The sequence below is a fragment of the Silene latifolia genome, chromosome 10 (genome assembly GCF_048544455.1).
Source record: "Silene latifolia isolate original U9 population chromosome 10, ASM4854445v1, whole genome shotgun sequence".
Lineage (NCBI taxonomy): Eukaryota > Viridiplantae > Streptophyta > Magnoliopsida > Caryophyllales > Caryophyllaceae > Silene > Silene latifolia.
In genome coordinates, this window is record NC_133535.1 from 5,206,524 (window position 1) to 5,227,720 (window position 21,197).

The following is a 21,197-nucleotide window of genomic DNA, read 5'->3' on the forward strand; positions in this document are numbered from 1 at the left end:
TACTTCATATAGATAAAAAAGAAACACCAGGGAATTAAATTTACATTGAGAAAGGGACGTGTTGACGAGCATTGTTTATTTGTTTCCCCCGGAAAGGGGCGTGGTGCAGGAGGAAGATCATGGAGTATGGTTTGCAAGATGATTGTATTTGTGATTTTGTGAGACTTTTACAATATGGACGGAGAAATGTGTGATCATTACCCTTTTTAACACAAGCGTACTGCCGTACTGGTTTTCTTTTCCAAATTAGAATGTTGCAAAAAAATAAAAAAAAAATAAAAAAAAAAAAAAAAAAAAAGATGAAAAATCGCAATTGTAATTGTGTGCTTGGTCTTCTAAATATGTATATAATGTTTGATTTGGTGAATTAACTGTGGATGAAGAACTTGTCTATTTTGATTGAGGATCATGTGGGCAGAATATTAGAAGCGAGAAGAGTTCACGAGCGGAGCCGTTTGGGAGTCCGTTTAGTTGAATGGTTCTCATCAAGAATAACCAAAATACAAGCTTTTGATTATCCTCTTAAGTTAAAAGTTATCTTGTGTATATTATTATTTTGAGAATTGCAATTTGTTTTGTGTATTTGTGGCTTAATTACTCTCTACATTTCTTCTTATTGAGTTGTTTTTTTTTTTTTTTTGAAAGATTCTTATTGAGCTTTGTTTACTTGATTAGAGATTTCGAGTTCTCCTATGTAATTATCATAATTTATTGTTTAAGACGGACAGATCAACAAATTAATTATATTGGTCCAATGAACAAAATCACACACATTCACTTATACTACTCAATACCAAAAATGGTGTAATTTGAAGGTAAAAATTCTATTGTAGAAGGGAATCCTCCCCAAAAATTCTCATTTCAGACATACTATTCCATCTTAAGGTTTCAGACGATCTTATGTGATCATTTTTTTATGGTAAAACGTGACCATTTAAACTGGTGATATTTAACTGTAAATGGGTTACATATGGCTCGTCTAAAGCCTTCCGATGAAAATGATTGAGACCTTTTGAATCCATTAAGGGTGAATTTTGATACACACCCCCATATAAATACTCATGAAGATTACAACACACACAAACATACAGTCACACACACACCAACATTATACTTTGATTCCTCAAAATGCATCTCTCAACCTATTTCATAACATGCCTCTCATTAGCCCTAATAACAATTTCTCTTTCATGCACAAGTGCTACTGGGAATTTACATACCATATCAATTATGAACTCGTAACTCCGCCTGTGAGTGTTTTCGGGCATTCGCTGCCGGTCCCAAGCCCGGATAAAGGAGGAGGGTTGCGGTAGGTCTGTGGCGGCCAGCATAAAAACTTAGTCACATTTTATGGACATGAATCGAAATTTGAACATCGTTGGGGCGTCTCCTCAGAAGCGACGCGCTGCACTTCTTAGACCCGGGTGTAGTGATAAGTATGTGAGGGTTGCTAGGTCGTCGCCCGGAAGCGACGCGCCATCTTTACATCTGGGGGTGGTGTCAAATAGGCAAGGGTGCGCTACATCTTCTAGACCCGGGTGTAGTGAAAAATATGCAAGGGTCGTTAGGTCGTCGCCCAAAAGCGGCGCGCCACCTCGAAGTATGGGTGTGGTGTCAAATAGGTTTGGATCTAGGAAGCATGGTCAAGAGCGGGTAAAGAAATCAGGACATGACTTTAGGAAGGGTAGTAGGTTACGGTTTGGTACTTGGAATGTTGGCTCTTTGACAGGGAGATTAGCTGAGGTAGGGGAGGTTATGAAAAGGAGGAGAGTGCATATAATGTGTCTACAAGAGACAAAGTGGGTCGGAGATAAAGCAAGGGTGATAGCGCCTTGGGGTTATAAGCTTTGGTACACGGGTAAAGACAAAAGTCGTAATGGAGTGGGTATTGTCATTGATAAAGATTACATTGATGATGTGGTAGAAGTATCGAGAAAGAGTGATAGGATTATGAGTATTAAGCTTGTAGTCGGGGATGAGGTGGTGACGGTTATAAGTGCTTACGCACCCCAAGTAGGTTTGGATGCTTCTTTTCGACGAGCCTTCTGGGAAGATTTGGAAGAGGTTGTAGAACGTGTCCCTATTGGAGAGAAATTGATCATTGGTGGTGACCTCAATGGGCATGTGGGTACTAGTCGAGTTGGCTTTGAGAACATTCATGGGGGTTTTGGGTTCGGGGAGAGAAATGAAGCTGGAAGTGACATATTGGATTTTGCTTTGGCATATGACTTGGGTATAATGAACACTTGGTTCGAGAAAAGACATTCTCATTTGGTGACTTATAGAAGTGGAGGTAATGCTAGTCAAATTGACTTCCTTTTGGTAAGGAATGTGTGGAGGAAAGAGTACACCGATTGCAAGGTCATACCCGGGGAAAGTGCCGCAACACAACATAGACTAGTGGTTCTTGCTTTTCGGGGTAAGAGAGACTTGAGGAAGAGAAAGATAATCGGTGAGGCACGGATCAAGTGGTGGAAGCTACAAGGGGGAAACCAACAAGCGTTTTTGGATAAGGTTGGAAGTAGCGATATTTGGTCGGATTGTGAGGAGAAAGATATTGATGCAACGTGGGATAAATTGGAGCATGTTGTAAAGGAGTTGGCGAGGGAGGTATTAGGGGAATCTAAAGGGAATAGACCATCAAGTAAGGACACATCTTGGTGGAACGATGTGGTGAGACAAGCGATAAAGACTAAACGTGAATGCTATAAGGTTTTGGGGAAATGCATGAGTGATGAGAACTTTGAAAAGTACAAGGAGGCTAGACGAGCCGCTAAAAAGGCCGTACGGGATGCGAGGGCAAAAGTTAACCAAGAAGTGTATGCCAGGTTGGACACGAGAGAAGGAGAGAAGGATATCTATAAACTGGCTCGCATAAGAGACCGAAAGACGAGAGATATTGGGAGAGTTAGGTGTGTGAAAGATATGGACGACAAGGTTCTGGTTCAGGATAACGAGATAAAGGCTAGATGGAGTTCTTACTTTGATAATTTATTCAATGGACATCAGGAACAAGGTTTTGGGGATGTAGAGGTAACACCAAGCATGGTTAACCGGGAATTTGTGCGTAGAATACAAAAGAGTGAAGTTAGAAAGGCGTTAAGGAAGATGGGGTCAAAGAAAGCAGAGGGACCGGATGGTATACCCATAGAAGTTTGGAGGTGCTTCGGGGAGAAAGGGATTGAATGGGTAACCATGCTCTTCAACAAGATTTGGAGGAGCAACAAGATGCCATCGGCTTGGAGGAAAAGCACTCTTGTCCCGTTGTACAAGAACAAAGGTGATGTCCAAGAGTGTTCCAATTATCGGGGAATTAAACTTATGAGTCATACAATGAAGTTATGGGAGCGGGTAATCGAGCAAAGGCTTAGGAGATATGTAGACATCTCGGAAAACCAATTTGGATTTATGCCCGGGAGATCGACTATGGATGCGATTTTTATCATGAGACAGTTGATGGAATACCATCGGGACAAGAAGAAGGATTTGCATATGGTTTTTATTGACTTGGAAAAGGCATATGATAGGGTACCAAGAGAAGTACTTTGGTGGGCTTTGGCGAGAAAGGGTGTGTCGCGAAAATATATTGACCTCATAAAGGACATGTATGAGGGGGCTAGTGCAAGTGTTCGCACTAATGTTGGGAGAACGGAAGAATTTCCTATTACCATCGGGGTGCATCAAGGTTCCGCACTTAGTCCTTTTCTCTTTGCTATAGTTATGGATGAGTTGACAAGGGATATTCAGGATGACATCCCTTGGTGTATGATGTTTGCTGATGATATTGTGTTGATTGATGAGACAAAAGAGGGGGTGGAGAGAAAGTTGGAATTGTGGAGGCGGACTTTAGAGACTCGTGGGTTCAGCCGAGCAGAGTAAGACCGAGTATTTGAGGTGTCAATTCACTAAGGTGGCGGGGTTGAGATCGACAGAGGCGGGGAGTATTATTTTCGATGGGAATGTTGTTGAGGGTTCGGATTTCTTCGAGATATCTAGGATCTATTATTCAAAAAGATGGGGAGTTAGACGGAGATGTGGCTCACAGAATTAAAGCGGGATGGTTGAAATGGAAGAGTGCTTCAGGGTTTCTATGCGATAAAGATATGCCCCAAAGATTAAAGGGAAAATTTTATCGCACGGCAATTAGGCCTGCCCTACTTTACGGCTCCGAGTGTTGGGCCGTGAAACATTGTCACATTCAAAAGATGAGTGTGGCGGAGATGCGCATGTTGAGGTGGATGTGCGGACATACAAGGAAAGATCGGTTAAGGAATGAGGTGATTAGGGAAAAGGTTAAAGTGGCGCCAATAGAGGACAAGATGATGGAAAACCGACTAAGATGGTTTGGCCATGTGAGAAGGAGACCTATGGACGCACCAGTTAGGAGGCTGGAGACTTGGAGAACAGAAAAGGTCCCTAGAGGTAGAGGAAGACCGAGACAGACATGGTTGAGAGTGATAGAGCACGATATGAGAGTTCTGGGGCTTGAGGAGAGTATGGTGACGGAGAGGGCACAATGGAGGGAAAGGATACATGTGGATTTTTAGTATTTGATGTTTTTTGACAGATTTAGTGTTTCTATTTATTTATTTAATTTAAAGAAATTAATTTATTTATTTTTCTCTCCTTTATTACACACTTTTTCAACAACCACTTTCTTATAGATTTTACCTGGTTCATTCCGGATCCTTAACTCTATTTCGGTTTTTAAAAAATCGTTTTAATCTTTTCTCTCGATTTAAATTTTAAGTTTTTATAAAAGAAAGACGGAATTCGATTTTAAAACCCCTAAGTTCACCTTGACTTTCCATTACATTCTCGTTCTCCCTTTTGTTTTTTACCTTCCCCTTTTTATTCGCATTTTGAGGCGTGCGTTCACCCATGGACGGTTCGAAAGGATGATTCATGTCAGCCGACCCCAAATTATTTTGGGATTAAGGCTCTGATGTTGTTGTTGTTGTTGTATCAATTATGAACTCGTGTGAGAAAACAGTACAAGTATACTGTTCATCCATAACTCAAAGAGACCATTTTAATGAATCACTTCCACATAATCAAAGAAAGGCATGGAATTTTGAGATAGATGAGAAAGAACCAACAAATTATCTTTGTAAGGTAACAAGATCAGAACCTGCGGAATATATTTTTTTTTTTTTTTTTTTGACAGTAAGAGAGAATAGGATGTCACATAAAAGCCGATTTGGCAATGTTGTGAGCAATCCTATTAAGGGACCTAGGACAATAACTTAAAGAAAAACAATGGAAAGACGAAAGTAAACTAAAAATAGAAGAAATGGCTATCTTGGCTTCAAGATCCGGGTCAAGTAGCCCACAAACTTGAAGAACAAGGCTAAGACAATCAGAGGAGGCATCAACATGCTTGAAACCATGACTAATGGCATCAGAAATTGCATTCCGTAAAGCAACAGCCTCAGCATGTAAAGGTGATTGCGCCCAAAACCTAGCAAGACCATAATGAGTAGCACTACCACATCCATTTTGGAAAAACCATCCCGCAGAGGCCTCCCGATTTGGATGCCAGGATGCATCACATTTCAGACGAAAAGAGTCCCCACAAGTCTTGGAACCAACCAAAAAGAAGGGATAGAAATTCCGAATATGCTGGACATCCGAAAAACCATCCGGATCCAAGAGAGGAAGGGGTGTAGGGATTCTCTGGGAGGTAATAGAAACATTCAAGGTTGCATCGGAAATAATTAAATCCATAGATGAAGAAAGATCCACAAACGCATGGCCAAACCGAATGTTATTTCGCAGACACCAAATTCTCCATAAGGTACTCATAAAAAAGGAAATCAGATGGATGAAGTCAGGCTTTTTACGAAACAGGAGAATCCAGTTGATAACCCATTCTTGAAGGGGAAGATTATCACCGATGTTGCACCGAATGCCCAAAGGAGAGCTAGACCAAATTCTAGCTGATAAAGGACAGTCCCGGAAGAGATGGCATAAAGTTTCAACAGAAGAAGCATTAGGACAAAAAACACACGAAGAGTCCCAATCGAGATTACGCTTGCGTGCCTCAGAACCAACAGGGAGAGAATTAGACAAGATTTTCCAAAGAAACACTCTCCACTTATTATGCACTGGTAGGGACCATAAAGCAGACTTACAAAAGGAGACAATACTACCACTCATTCGACTAAGATCAGTCGTAGAGGCCAAATTATTCCAACGGGATTGAAAGGCAACTGCATAACCACTTTTGATCGTGTACTTACCATTCTTGGTGGATTGCCAATAAACCAAATCCTTGGAATCAACAGACGGGAAGTCAATGGCAAGAATGGACGAAGCCACATGGTCGCCACAAATGGACCGAACTAGATCAGAATTCCATGTACCATTCACATTTTGTAACTGACAGACATAGAGATCAGGTTTCGCTTCCACATCATGTTCCGAAAGATGGAGAAGCTGGACAAGGGATGAGCCAGAAATCCATCTATCTTTCCAAACATTCAAAAGAGATGGGAAGCCGACTTCCCAAGATAAAGAAGATCTTAACAGATCTAGGCCCCACAAAATGCCACGACATCCCCAAGAAAGCGAAGATGTAGGAGGCTTAAAAGAGGACAAAAGATCTTCACCAGAAATATTCAGTTTTCGTCCCAAAGTGCAGCTAATCAAACTCTCAGGGGATTGAAGAATTCGCCATCCAATCTTAGCCAGTAAGCTCTGATTTAGACAACCTGTGGAACGAATTCCCAGGCCACCCCTAGATTTAGGAGCACTGATGAATAACTTACTGCTCCAATGTAGACTACTCCGCTCAGAAGGACCACTCCACCAAAAATGCGAAAGCAAAGAATCAATCTTGTCAATCACACTTACCGGCATTTTAAAGGCCGATAGAGAGAAAACAGATAGTGAAGATAGCACCGAACAGATAAGAGTAAGCTTTCGAGCTGAAGACAAAAAGTTATTCTTCCAACTCAAAATCCTTTTCTTAACCTTTTCAATAATGGAGGCAAAAACCAATTTCTTAGAAGCACCAAAGTCAGTAGGCAACCCGAGATAAGTACCCATATGTCTATTACTACTGGCTCTTAAGAGCTGAAGACATGACCGAGTAGAACGAAGAATGCAATTAGGGCTAAAGGTAACCGCTGATTTGGAGGCATTAAGTCGCTGACCCGACGCAAGGCAAAAATCATCAATGATGGACATAAGTTTCTTACAATACCGAGGTTGAGCTTCAATAAAGAAGATAGAATCATCAGCAAAAAGTAAATGAGATACCGTTCGAGCAGTCCTAGAAACCTTGATGCCTTTCAGGAGGTGACGTTGCTGAGCATGAAGAATCATTTGGGACAAAATCTCAGTACATAAGGCAAATAAGTAAGGGGAAATAGGATCACCTTGTCGAATACCCGCCTGAGGTTTAAAAAAATTCCCACAAACACCATTTAAAAGAACGTTGTACGAAACAGAAGAAATACAATTCATAATAAGAGAAACCGAAGCCATTGGAAAACCCATGCTGATAAGAGTAGCTCTAATAAAGTTCCAATTAAGACGATCATAAGCTTTACTCATATCAATCTTGTAACCAAGTAAACCTTTCTTGCCCCTGGATTTTTTTGAAATTTGATGAAAAAGTTCATGAGAAATAAGAATATTATCACTGATATTTCGACCAGGAACAAATCCATTTTGAAAGTCCCCTACAAGGAAAGGCATCACCCGTCGTAATCTATTAGAGATGCATTTGGTCACAATCTTCATAATGACATTGCACAAACTGATAGGTCTATACTGATCAACTGTTTCGGGATTTGATGTTTTTGGTATTAAGACAATAGAAGTACGATTGAAAGCCCTCAAGATATGACCAGAAGCAAGAATTTTGAGAACTGCTTCCGTAACCTCATTTTTAACATGACACCAATATTTTTGATAAAAGAGTGCAGGAATACCATCCGGCCCTGGGGACTTAAGAGGACCCAACTGAAACACAGCCTTACGAACTTCCTTCCTCGTATAAGGTTTAGAGAAGAAATCCTGCTGATCATTACTTAAAGTAAAGTGAACATTTGAGAAAATTCCCTTGAACTTATTGAAGTAAGCATCAAAATCATCCACCTCATTCGAAGTGCCATATATGCCCATAAAATAATTATCAAAACAGTCCCGAATTTCATTTTCCTTATAATGCCATGTATCCAATTGATCTTTAATACCGGCAATATAGTTGCGACCAAATCTACATTTGACAGAGTTAAAGAAGAATTTGGTACAAGCGTCGCCATCTTTAAGCCAATTGATTTTTGCTCGTTGTTTCCAAAATAAAGAAGCAGCTCGATTAAAATCTAAGTAACGTGAATGACATTCATCATAAGCAGCTTCATCATTTCCACTAAAAATCCCTTCCAATTCATGTTCAAGCTGATTATCAAAGTCAGACCAATTGGCACCCCACTCCTTTCTCTTCAAGAAACTCCAGTTACATATAGCAGCTCGTACGCGATTAAGCTTGGAAAATAATTTAAAAGAAGATGAACCCTTATCACGTCTAGTCCATTCCTTTTGAACAATATGTAAACAGGCAACATGATCAAAGGCCCAAGCTTTCATTTTAAGAGATCGCCCTCGCTTAGGGTGAAAAAATTCCGTGTCAAGTATAATTGGTGCATGATCCGAACCCTGTATCGGTAGGTGTTTAACACCCGTATGAGGAAAGTGAACGAGCCAAGAAGCAGAAGCTAAAGCCTTATCTAATCTTTCATAAATTCTTGCCTTGCCTTTCCTATTATTGCACCATGTAAATTTAGGGCCCTTGTAAGCAATATCCACAAGACTATTTCTGTATTTCCATTCCGAAAAGAAAAGAGCTCCAAAGGGAGTGCCATGTGTACCTCCCAATTTATCATCCATGAATTCAATTTGATTAAAATCTCCAAACATAAGGAAATGAGAATCGAGAGAAGAAAGGTGTTGTTCAAGCTCCAACCAAACTTGCATTCTTTTGGACTTCTTTGGCTCACCATAGACACAACAGAGATACCAGAACTTAGTAGTACATTCAGTGACTTTGAGAATTACAAAATTAGACTTTTTAACAATACAGACCATAGCAAAGGAAGCTTTCCAACCAACCCATAGACCTCCCTTTGTTCCTAGGGCGTCTATTCCTTCAACATTAACATAACCAAAATGCCTAAAAAAAGACGAAACTGACTGAACATTACACTTAGTTTCAGAAAGAAAAACAACATCATACATATTATTAGCATAGATCATCGCTCTAAGTTTGGCAATTGTAGGGGCGAGCGGATCATTAAGACCCCTACAATTCCATGCAATGCACTTCATGGGAGATGAGAGGATTGATGATGTCCAATCCTCGCAAGACTTTCATTAACCTCAGGACCACTGCCATCCAACGAATTTTTTGAATCTGAACTTGAGACTAACATCTCCTCAGAAGCTACAGCAACGCGAAAACCGCCAGTACCCATAAAAGGACAGTCAGCTGTAGAAGAAGAATCCCAAACCCTAAGTCGCTTTGCCAAGCTCGTATGATTTGGATATTCCTTGTCATAATTGTATAACTCATGAGGATGCACAGATTGACATCCAGGATCAGAAAAAGCCCTACGTTTTGGAATATTCATAACCTCCTCAGCAGATTGAGTTTTATGCTTTCAAGGAAAAAATGAGTAGAGGTCACTTACATAAATTTAAGTTATCGGATTCGGGTTTGTACCGGCAAGAAGACCGAGATAATGAGTTTGTTTTAAAGAAAGAATGGAAACCGATAACCAATTTCTTAAATTAAACGCGTGGAATATTTATAATAAAAATAATATAAAATAAATAAATAAATAAATGACAAAGTATAGTGTCTTTTTATATGTAACTCGAGCTATGATGAATGAAAACTTATTTAGTTGATTTATTTATGATCCCTTTTTTATTTTTCCTGGTCACTTGTTCCAAAATTTTAATAGCTAAAACAATAAAGGGTAATAAGGATCATTCACATGAAAGTCGAAACTAGTATAGAGTAAAACAAACAAAACAGAAATGGGTTTTGTGATTGATTGTAACCAATGATTAATAAACTAGTACTCCCTCTGCATATAAGTGTTTGCCTCATTTCTCTGATATATTTGAGGAATATTTTATTTAAATGGGCAAACATAGGTGCTGGGAGGGAGTGGTAAAGATGACGAACCAAGATGATTAAATAAAGGTCTCAAATCAAGTACTTTTTACTTCTAATTAGCAATTGATTATCGACGTACAATTTCCCTTTTATTCCTTCAATATTCTATCGTGAAACTAAGTCTCAAATCCTCTTAATTATACTACTTAACTTGAAACACAAGATTAGATAACCTAATTATTGAACAATCTAATCCATGTGCCTGGATTTAATTCAACATCAACATAAACGTACCAAGGAATTAGTAGAAACAACGATAGTCAATAATCCATCAAATACGCAGTTAATTATTTAAATTATATGATTATTATCCCTTCAAGTCCAATCACATTGCATACAAATAATCGGATTAAAAGTTGCAATTTCATCTAGTGATGACTTGAACAATTACTGATTCAAACACAAAGAATTACAAGAGATTGAATTATTCAATAATCAATTGGCCAAATCAGTTAAACCGTAATCAATCTTAGAAATAAACGTAGATAATAAACAATATTCAAGGGTCGATAAAAGAAAGATGAAATAGTCTCTCAAGTCTTTTTTTTTTGTATGCATAGTCTTGCAAGTTTGTAAAGAGAATCTTCAAGTTACTTGACTCGAGATAGAAGGGCTAGTTCCTCATTTTTTGCAACGATAATAAAGGGGTTTTTGGAGTTTTCCCAACTTACAATTAGTGGGAGTTGGAATGAATAATGGATAGATGGTAGCTAAGTAGTAGTAATAACTACGGCCTCCGTCTCGATCATTTGTTTGCTTATTTTATTTTGGGTGTCTCAGCCAATTTTTTGCCTTTCTATTTTATGAATGGCTTTGTTGGCAATTGGATCTTCCACATTCAATTTAGTTGACCTGTCATCTAATAATTGACTCCCTCATTTTTCCTTGATCTTTATGCAAAAATCAAAGGCGAATAAATGGACAAATGGAGTAATAACCTAATAATACTAAGTAAAATACATATGAAAAACATCAAGGAAAGTATTACATAAAACAAAGACCAACAACGACTCAATATGGTTGTTTCACGCGATTTAGGTGGCTCTCTTTGGGGTCGGTGGTCCGCCCGACTACCTTATTCTGCTCTTCCTAGGCGGCTTGCTTAGGTCATCTGACTCGTCTATGGTCCTCTCGCCTTCATTGTTGCTCCTCTTCACTTCGAAGCTTTGACTCGGTTTCCGCCTCTCTTATGTACTCGGTACCCGCCTTAACTCCCTTGGTCGGGAATCCGGATACCCGACACAAACCAAGTAAAATCACACAAGTAGTCCCTTGACAAACCAATTGGAAAACATGGAAAATAACTTGCAAAAGGAACTTTCACTACTTTTTCAACCCTTAAAACACATATAAATACAATGAGTCTCTCTTGTAAGGGGTCAAATATCACCTATATGATTAAATAAGACAAAAATTAAAGTGCCTAAAAAATCACAAATAATTTATCTTATTTATCTATGTGGGTTTTACTTCATCCGTTGTAACTGTTGGAGTATAAATCCACTTGTGAGTCCCACATCGGTGAAAAAGAGAGAGATTGCCTATCTTAGAGCTTGTGAGTTAGACTTCTCTCCTCTACCGCGGGTAAGGCCAGACCCATCTCGTGTTTATTAGTAACAAATGAGAATTTGTGATACAAACACCATCTCCTCAAAATGATATTGAAAACTAAACGGAGAAGTGAGTGACAGAGTGATACGAACGCAAGAAAGAAATTGGAAATAGAAATTTGTTAACAATGGCGGAAAATTTCACCCCCAATTTCACTGTTCATCGTCAACTGAAAACCCCTAATTATCGAAATTATGCTCATTTTTCAATAACCTCTTTCTATTTATGCGACGATCTCTTCAATAATCGCGATGTTACACTTCAGGTTTTTTTAATTTGTCTTTTTATTTTGATTCTCTCGCTCTAATTGTTGCAATTTGATAACCTTATTTGAATTTCGATTGCCAGATGACGGAGATGCGTTACGATAATTCATGAGCAGCAGAACGATTAGCCGTGTGCGATTGATTCCTGTTCTTGCTGCATTGCCCGTTGATTGACTGATTGTAAGTTAAAACGATAAATTTTGATTCATGTCGATTAATTTTAATTTTAATTTTTTTTTTTTTTCGCTGGCTGTTACAAACCTACCGCAATTTTCCGCCTTTATCCGGACATGAGACCGATACTGAATGTTAGTATAATGATACTCACAGGCGGAGTTGATTGTTACTTATTGAAAATGTAGGTGATCTATGCATAGATTTGGTTGTTGTTAGGCTGGTATGGATAACGTGGGAGTCATTATGTGAATTGTTTGACAGCGAAAGCGTATAGTGACATCTTCAATTTAATTTGTATCCATTGAAATTTTCTTTGAACTAAGCTGGTATTGATCCGATAACGTGGGAGTCATTCTGTAACTTTTTTTAAGGCGAGCACGTATAGTCTATACTCCGTAGTGCGATTCCAAAAATGTCGTCTTCATCAAATTCTACTCATTGAAATTTTCTTTGAGCTAAGCTGGTATATATAACGTGGGAGTCATTATGCAGTTTGACTTAAATAAAAAAATTGCCAATTTTAGGAGTCTTAGTTTATTGCTGCCGGCGGAAAAAATAGGTGACATCAACATGTTGAGGTGAGCATGTTATGAGGGTTCTATAAATCTCTTGTCTGATACTCACTTATCGAAACACAGACAATATCCCTTCCTTTTGCCCACTAAACACATACACAACTCTCACCCCTTTGAAATCCTTTCGAGAGGACGAGCCTTTGGCTTGTCCAATTGTGTTGATTTCGTTGGTGAGAAGTTGAAATTTCTGCCCGTATTAGTACTACAATTGATTTCTTGATTAACTTTTCTGTCCATATAACCATCTCTTTTCTTTTACTCTTTTTGTGTTCTATTCCCGACCCATTCTACAAACCATCAAAATCAAAAAACTTGTGTTCACCAAAGCTTTAATATTAACTCATGTTTTGCTTTTAAATTAGCTGAATTAATAAGCTTATTTTTTGTTTGTTAAATACGAGTATAATTAAAAGCTGGGTGCATAAATACTATATTGCTCAACTTGAGTGTACCTTTGCCTTAACATTGCGATGGCCGAAGCTGCGGTCCTTGGCTTGGCCAGTGATGCCGCTATGGCAATGGGACAGCTGTTAAAGGCTCGAGCCATAGACGAGATGAAGCTGGTGTGGGGTCTCAATGATGAGCTTGAAAAGCTTAGGGACAAATTCTCAGAACTCCAACCCTTTCTCAAGGACGTAGGGAATGCAAAGCATCCAGACCAGAGAAATCAGGTCAACACTTGGCTTCAGAAAGTCAAGGATGCGGCCTATTTTGCAGATGATATCATGGATGATTACGACTATGAGATGCTCCGGAGGAAACTCGAGCAGAATAAGCGATTCATGAAACAGTTCCGATCTTTCTTCACTCGTCACAACCCCGTCATATTTCGTGTCAGGATGTCTCACAAGGTCAGTGATGCCATAGCCAGGTTTGATGATTTGGAAAGGAAGGCCCAGAGCATTGGTCTGAAACAGGTGGACATCACAAAAGATGGAATTGCAGGGGCTTGGGCAAACGATAATGGAAAAAGCCTCAACTTAAGTCAAGCTCGACAACTTGCAGCTGCTGATGCTACTGAATTTGTGGGGAGAGAGGATGAGATGGCAAAGTTGCTAGAAATTATGTGCCACCCAAGTAGTCAGGAAGTTAACTTATCCGCCATTGCCATTGTCGGACAAGGAGGTAAACTGACTATTTGATTTTGTACTGTTATTTACATTGTTTATATGAAATTATGTGCACCTACACCCCTACATTTTAACCTCTTAGGTCGGTCGGGTTACGTGTTACATAATTTTGGGTACATTAGAACACCCATTCCAACCTGCAACTATGCAAGTACATTTCTCATACACCTTAGTTATATTCATAATCTGACTGAAAAAATTAAAGTACAAACCTTCCTATATATAAGCTAGTTTTCTTAACCAACAAGACTTCTCTATCAACTAAAAGATAACTAATGATAACTAAAAGATAACTAAATTCTAAACTTAATCAATAAGATATAACAACTAATAAAATCTAATCTTATTTCTAGTTTTATTTCGTATCAATTAGACTTGGCAAAACTGACCCGACACCCGCACTTAAGAGTTAAGACTAAAGGTTGTTCCGAAATCGAATTGACCCGACCCAATATAACCCGACCCGAAAGTTTATTGTTGGACACTGATTCTTATCCATAAGTAACTTAATAACAGTTGACCCAAACCCAAATGACCCGGCAAATCTTGATCTGAACTCGAATGAACCCGACCCAATATAACCCGATACGAATGATTACTATCTATAAATAACTTAATAATAATAGTTGACCCAAACCCAAAATTGCTCGAGCCAAACTGACCTGACCCGAATCTCTGACCCGACTCAAACCTCCTGCATTACTCTTACTAGATTAGGAATTTCTTACCAACAAATGCATAACGTGGTTGTAGACTTGCAAATATTATACGAGTAGTAACTTTAATCTTAAAACCTTGAAATATCTTTATGCTCGATTTAGTGGTTTTAAGTATGTATTAAAATTTATTTTCTACATCACAAGTTTAGATCACTAATTTAGAACATGTTGTCTTCTCTATGATAGTACTCAATTGAATATTGAATTTTCTAATTTTTGCCAAGTTTTATATTTTGTTATTCGCAATAATTAAATGGCCTTTTTTAAGTTTCATTTTTCAATATTCGCGATAGTTTCATATAGAGTACATTTATAGGATGTCTTATACTTATCCTTTTTTGGCGTTGTTTGAATCTTAATTTCTAAATTTGTAAAGGAAATAGTTAAGTAATCTCTAAAATTTGGTCATTTATTTACCTTCCCTCTCTAACATAGACCAATGTATTTATTACTTATCCAAATTGTAATTGCTCTTTCATGTACATGTTTACTCAATTATGTACTTTTTTTCTAACTTTTCACCATCATACCCTTCTTCTGTGAAACAAAAAATAATTCTCTCTTTTTCTAATCCTCTCGAAAGCTAATCAAATCAAACTCTTACTAAATCAGTCAATTCTGCATTGTAATTGTTATATTGAACAAGTAATAATTTTGTTCATTGATTTACATCTTAATCATATACATTTTGGATAAATTAGTTAGAATTTATGCAATTATAAGTAAACCGGTCAAGATTTATTATCTTTTGAAGGTGTTTTCTCTATTAAAATCTGCTACCATGGTGAAATTTTTTAGGTAGTTATTCTTCTGTAAAAATGTGTTATTAAACTTAGAGATTTTCTAAATTGTACACCCGTGAACTAGTTGCTCCTTATTCTCTGCAAAAAAACGTAACCGGCCATAACTTTGGGCTAAAAATTCATAAAGCAGTAATTTTTAAAAATTCACCTTCTTTATCATGTCTTTGGTTTGAAAAAAAAAAACCATCCGCTTTCAACTTTCACTTAATAAACTTTTGTTTGATCATATAACTTTTGGCTACGGGTTTAGGATGCGGTTATTTTTTTTTTTTTAATTATTATTTTTAATTTAACAGTTGCAAGATTTTAATCATCTCACTTTTCAAAGTTTAGTTAAGGGTACGACTAATCCCATAAACCTATATATAAGATAATAAGTTTAGAATGGGGGGAAAATCTAGGATGTTGATTTACGTAGTACGCATTTTACTCACTCACTCACGGTAGTACGCTTTTTTCCCATATTGCCCTTCTCATTTCTCCACCCTCATTTCTTCTCCTCCCAACTCCTCATCTCCTCGACTCCCCATCTCCACTCTCATCTCCTCCCCATACCATACTATTATCCACCACCGCATGCCACCAACTACCACCGACCACACTCATACTGCCTATGTTTTTTTACGAAAAAATATATCGAGTTACTATACTAAATAATACAAAACATTAAATAAACTATGTACTACTTTAAAACATAAAATCAAATAAAAATTTAATCAATGTACTACGATTTAATGTACTCCATAGAAAGAAAAAAGAGAAAAAAAAAGGGGAGCCTTGGCGCACCGGTTAAGGTTAAGGTGTTCAAGTCCTTTGAGCGGCCTCTTGCCAAAATGGCAAGGGAAGGCTTGCCCCTATTACACTCTTGTAATGGACCCTTCCCCGGACCCTCGCCTTGCGGGGACGCCATCGTGTATCGGGCTGCCCTTTTTTCCGCTCTGCAACTCTCAAACCACCTCACCACCAATAACTTCCCCACACCCTTAACTTCCCCTACCACCACCCCCTTCCCCAGCCCACCATCATGATTGCCGACGACGGCTACCTGAGGCCACTCTTGTGAATGACCTCCGTCCCAACCCCCATTAGCGACCAAGCCCATTGAAAGCCAATCGTGATCCTAATCCTAACCCCCAATAGCTTCGGCCACCTAACAGGGACCCCACCCACCACCAGAAACCAACCGGCGACCCGCTTCCGACCCCAATAGCGACCAAATCCATCCAAACCCGCAAACAAAACACCCCTCACAGTTCACACCTTCCCAGTAAACCCAACGATACTCCTCATGCCGATCACCATCCACTCTTGCATCTCCTAGCGCGCCCCTGCTGCCGCCTCCACCCATGCTACCGCCACCTGACAACCACCCAACAATCCTTAACTCTGAAGAGACCAAAACCCCAATGACAAATGAAGTTGCAAAAACCATTAAAAAATGAAAATAAAAAACTAATCTGATTAATACATTGCAATTAACAAATTAATTACATATTAAACATTCATATTATTATTCACAATTGAAATTTGATTAACTTTATAAATTGTGTTGTTAGAATTGAGAGAACTGTGTTTAGAGATTCTTTAAGTTAAGGGCATGTAAATGGAAAACACTGCATAAAAAGTACTCCAATGATTAAAAGGCGTACCGCGACAATAAACTCTTGAAAATCTATTAGATAATAAGTTCTTGCATTTGTTCTCAAGAGTCGGTTGTATGACCTAACATTAGGTACATTGTTTGAAATGACTAAACTTTTTCCTTATAAATGCAAACAGGCCTCGGCAAGACAACATTTGCTAGACAACTATTTGAAAGTGAGAAGGTTCATGCTCATTTTCAACAAAGGCTTTGGGTTAGCGTGCCTGAGAATTTTGCTATTCTAAAAATTCTGAATGACATGGTTGAATGTGTTACATCAGCAAAATCAAACTCTCCCAACATAGAAGCAAGCGTAAAAACACTTCAAGAGAAGTTAAAGAAGAAAAAATATTTGCTTGTCCTTGATGATGTATGGTGCACGAATCAGGAGTTGTGGAGTAGCCTCAAAAACGAGTTGAAGCGGATCAAAGGCCTTCCAGGAAGTTTGATTTTAATCACCACACGTAACTTTGATGTTGCAAGGAGATCGCAAGCTTCATATACACACCCGTTGGATGGTTTATCAGATGCGAAAGGTTGGAGCCTTCTTAAGCAGAAAGTTTTTATGGGACAGACTTCTCCAAATATTTCTATTCTAGAGGAAATTGGGAGAAGGATTGTCGAGAAGTGTAAAGGTGTCCCTTTAGCCATAAAAGCAATTGGAGGTATCCTTCAGTTGAAGCAGCATCCACATGAGTGGGAATCTGTAGAACAAAGTGATATTTGGGATTTGCCACAAAATGATGAAAACCAAATCCTCCCATCACTAAGGGTGACCTTCGACCATTTGCCTTCCCCCTCCCTCAAGCAGTGTTTCGCCTACTGTGCTATCTTCCCAAAGGATTGTTACATTGAAAAAGATGAGTTGGTGGATATTTGGTTGGCTCAGGGATTCCTTCACGAGGGTGAATCAAGGAGTATGACCATGGAGGAAACTGGCGAGTATTATCTAACAGTTTTACAGAATTATTCATTGTTACAAGAAGCAGTATTGGATGAAATACCGAGATTTAGGATGCACGATTTGGTTCATGATCTTGCCAAGGATGTTTCAGGGGAAGATGTGCTCTTATGGAAACCAAAAGATAATCCGAAGATCGACAACTGTCGTCACTTAGTAATTGACTCAGAAGTTTTCAAAGCATTATCCGAAATTCCTATAACAATGACTCTAAGGAAGCTGCGGACTGTATGTGGTAACTTGCCACCTAATGTGTTGGCCCATGCAAAATACCTGCGGACACTAATACTTGATGCCCAGGATTTAGAAGAGGTGCCTCCTTCCATTGGCTCGCTCAAACATCTTAGATATCTCAGCCTGTCGTACAATCTATTCAGCACATTGCCAGATTCAATCGGTAAACTCTACCTACTACAAACACTCAGACTTCTTGGTTGTTATTATCTGGATGCCCTACCACCAGTATTGTATAGGTTGGTAAACTTAGTTCACATCCCAACAACTGATGCCATGAATGCATCAAAAGGATTAGTACAGCTAACCAATCTGCAAACTTTACCTCATCTTGCTTTGAGTGGTGGTGATGATGATGGAGGATGGTCTATTGATGAGCTTGGAAGTCTACATAAGCTTAGAGGTGAGATCCATATCTCTGGCCTTGAACTTGTGGAATCCAAGGAAAAAGCTAGGCAAGCTAAATTTTCTGAAAAAGCCAAGATTTCAAAAATTACCCTGGCCTGGGCTTACGAACGAGAAGAAAGCAGTGGGAGCTATGATGTAGATGTTCTGGATGCTCTTCAACCTCACCCAAACATAATATGTTTGGAATTACAAAACTTCTTTGGTCTGATGCTTCCCTCTTGGATGGTGAGGATGTCTGTAGTACCTGTGGGTGGAAGTTCCCCATCACTTCTTAGAAATCTCACATCCTTTAAGCTACTGAATTGCAGTAGATGCCAGATGCTCCCTACACTTGGATATCTACCTTGTCTGAAATATCTGGTTTTGAGCGGACTCAAAGTGGAAAGCATAGGAGACGATTTCTATGGTGTGCCCCTGAACCAGAGCAATAGCAATGTTAATCCTGTGTCATTTCAGTCTCTGTTAGAGCTTGAGATATCCGATTTCAGCTCATTAAAGACATGGGCGTTGCCATCCTCAGAAGTAGCAACAACTGTATTTCCCCTTCTTGAAATAATTACACTTGAAGATTGTCCTGAGCTGGAAACAATTCCTGCCCTTGATTTCCCATCCCTCAAAACACTAAAACTTAATAATCTTGGCATCCAGTCATTCGACATTACAAAACACAAGTCCTCTTTTATGTCGTCACCTACATCTAACTTGAAGCTGGAGATATTGGAAATATCTTACTGCGAGAAGCTTGTGTCTTTACCTAGTGAGCTGCAATATGTTGTATCTCTCAAGACAATAGAAGTGACTGATTGCCCTGCTCTTGCTTCTCTTCCAAACGATATTTTCCACGGACTCACTTCCCTAAGAGAGCTCTCCATTTGTAGTTGTGAAGCACTAAATAATATCCCTACCAGCTTGGAAAAATGCACGTCTTTGGAGACCCTCACGATACTGGACTGCCCTTCTATAGAGAATCATGCACCAAATTTTAGCAAGTTGAAGGGACTCCAAGAGCTATGTAAACATGGAAATTCTACAACTTTGATGATTTCTATGTTGAAGGCGGTTCAACATCTTCCTCGCCTGGCAAAATTGGTAACTGGCAGGTTCAAAGATGAGGTGGAACAGGAAATGTACTTCTCTCATCTGTCACCCAATCAACATAACCAATCGATCATGTCCCTTACTCTGCAAGGGCACCCTAATGTAAAGTCTCTACCTGAACAACTTAAACTCCTTAATGGGCTTAAAGTCTTGGTTTTACTCCAATTTGAGGACTTAGAACAACTCCCCGAATGGATGGGTTATCTTTCATCTCTAGAGGAATTATATTTTCGAGAATGTGACAAGTTGCAATCTCTGCCTTCAAAAGAGGCGTTATCACAATTGACCCAATTAAGGAAACTGGAAATTGAGGATTGCCCCATCCTTGCTGAAAGATGTAACAAGGATAATGGTCCGGAGTGGAGCAAGATTGCACGTATTCCACATATTGAGATTGATTATGAGGAAATTAATTAAATCTTTTCTTAAATTTTAAGCACCTCATCTTGGAGTTTTGTGTTGAAAGTCTTTCAGGTACGACATACACTTAAATCTTTCTACTTATTAGTATTGCATTAATAATTTTGCTTGCCTTTTTCTATTTAAAAATTTCACAGATGAAAGTATTGCAGAAAATAAGTTGCACTTAAATCACTGAGTTAGAATTGAGGGTATGATCATCAGATGCATGGTAATTGTAACGATTCATGAATCATCTTGTTTTTCCAATAGCTATTGTTCGATCTTTTAACAGAAAGATATCTTTTCAAATTGTTTGATACTTCTTTCCTACCTAGAACGACATCACCCCATCCCTTGAAGGTCCCTGTCTGGGGTAGGTAAGTAGGTTTGATAAGGCGGTCGGATGTACCTAGATGACCTTTCTGGTTATAATAGAAATTGTTTCCTATGATCCCAGTCATCTTCATATAATACAATAATTTATTATGATCCTTCCTTAATTGCAGACTCCTAGACGTCATGTTGTTGAGGCCCGTCTCTTGGTTGAAGCTGCTTTAATTGGAGTTGTTTGCTTTGGTTTGGTTGGTGCGTTTAGTGTGGTTCCTTGCTAATACTAACACTGGAGCTGCTTTATTTGGATTTGTAAGCAGGCGTGTGTATAAAATGAATAAGTGGGAAAGAAGTTTGTGTTTGGTGTGTTTGCTTTGGTTCATGCGATTTTGTCTAGGCTGAGTGTGCTGAGGCTCTGGAAGAATGTGTGCCATTGTTTATAAGCATTTCGGGATTTGTGGGGTTGTTTTATTTTCAAAAAAAAAAGTAAAAAGAAAAGGTAAGGGAGTCTGGGAAAGATGAGGAAAGTGCGGCTGTTGCAAGAGAGAGAATTTGAACTTGGTGTTCTCGAATTTGATTTTATTTGTGAGACCTATGATGTGAAGGAATGTGTGGCGCCTAGTTATTAATCTTGTGTGTTGTTTCAAAG

General features: G+C 38.8%; 1 protein-coding gene across 3 annotated transcripts; it reads left to right on the top strand.

The window, feature by feature from the left end:
* The first annotated feature begins 11,804 nt into the window (after nucleotides 1-11,804).
* On the top strand, nucleotides 11,805-21,197 carry LOC141604835 (putative disease resistance protein RGA3). Of its 3 annotated transcripts, none has more exons than XM_074423367.1 (5): nucleotides 11,805-12,068; nucleotides 12,152-12,249; nucleotides 13,235-13,946; nucleotides 17,253-20,290; nucleotides 20,725-21,197. In XM_074423367.1, exons 3-4 carry the CDS (start codon nucleotides 13,292-13,294, stop codon nucleotides 20,231-20,233), a joined length of 3,636 nt encoding a protein of 1,211 aa, XP_074279468.1. In that variant the 5' UTR covers nucleotides 11,805-12,068; nucleotides 12,152-12,249; nucleotides 13,235-13,291; the 3' UTR covers nucleotides 20,234-20,290; nucleotides 20,725-21,197. The 3 variants fall into 3 exon arrangements, with proteins under 3 accessions (XP_074279468.1, XP_074279469.1, XP_074279467.1); XM_074423368.1 differs by having other exon boundaries at nucleotides 13,302-13,946; XM_074423366.1 differs by having other exon boundaries at nucleotides 12,152-13,946.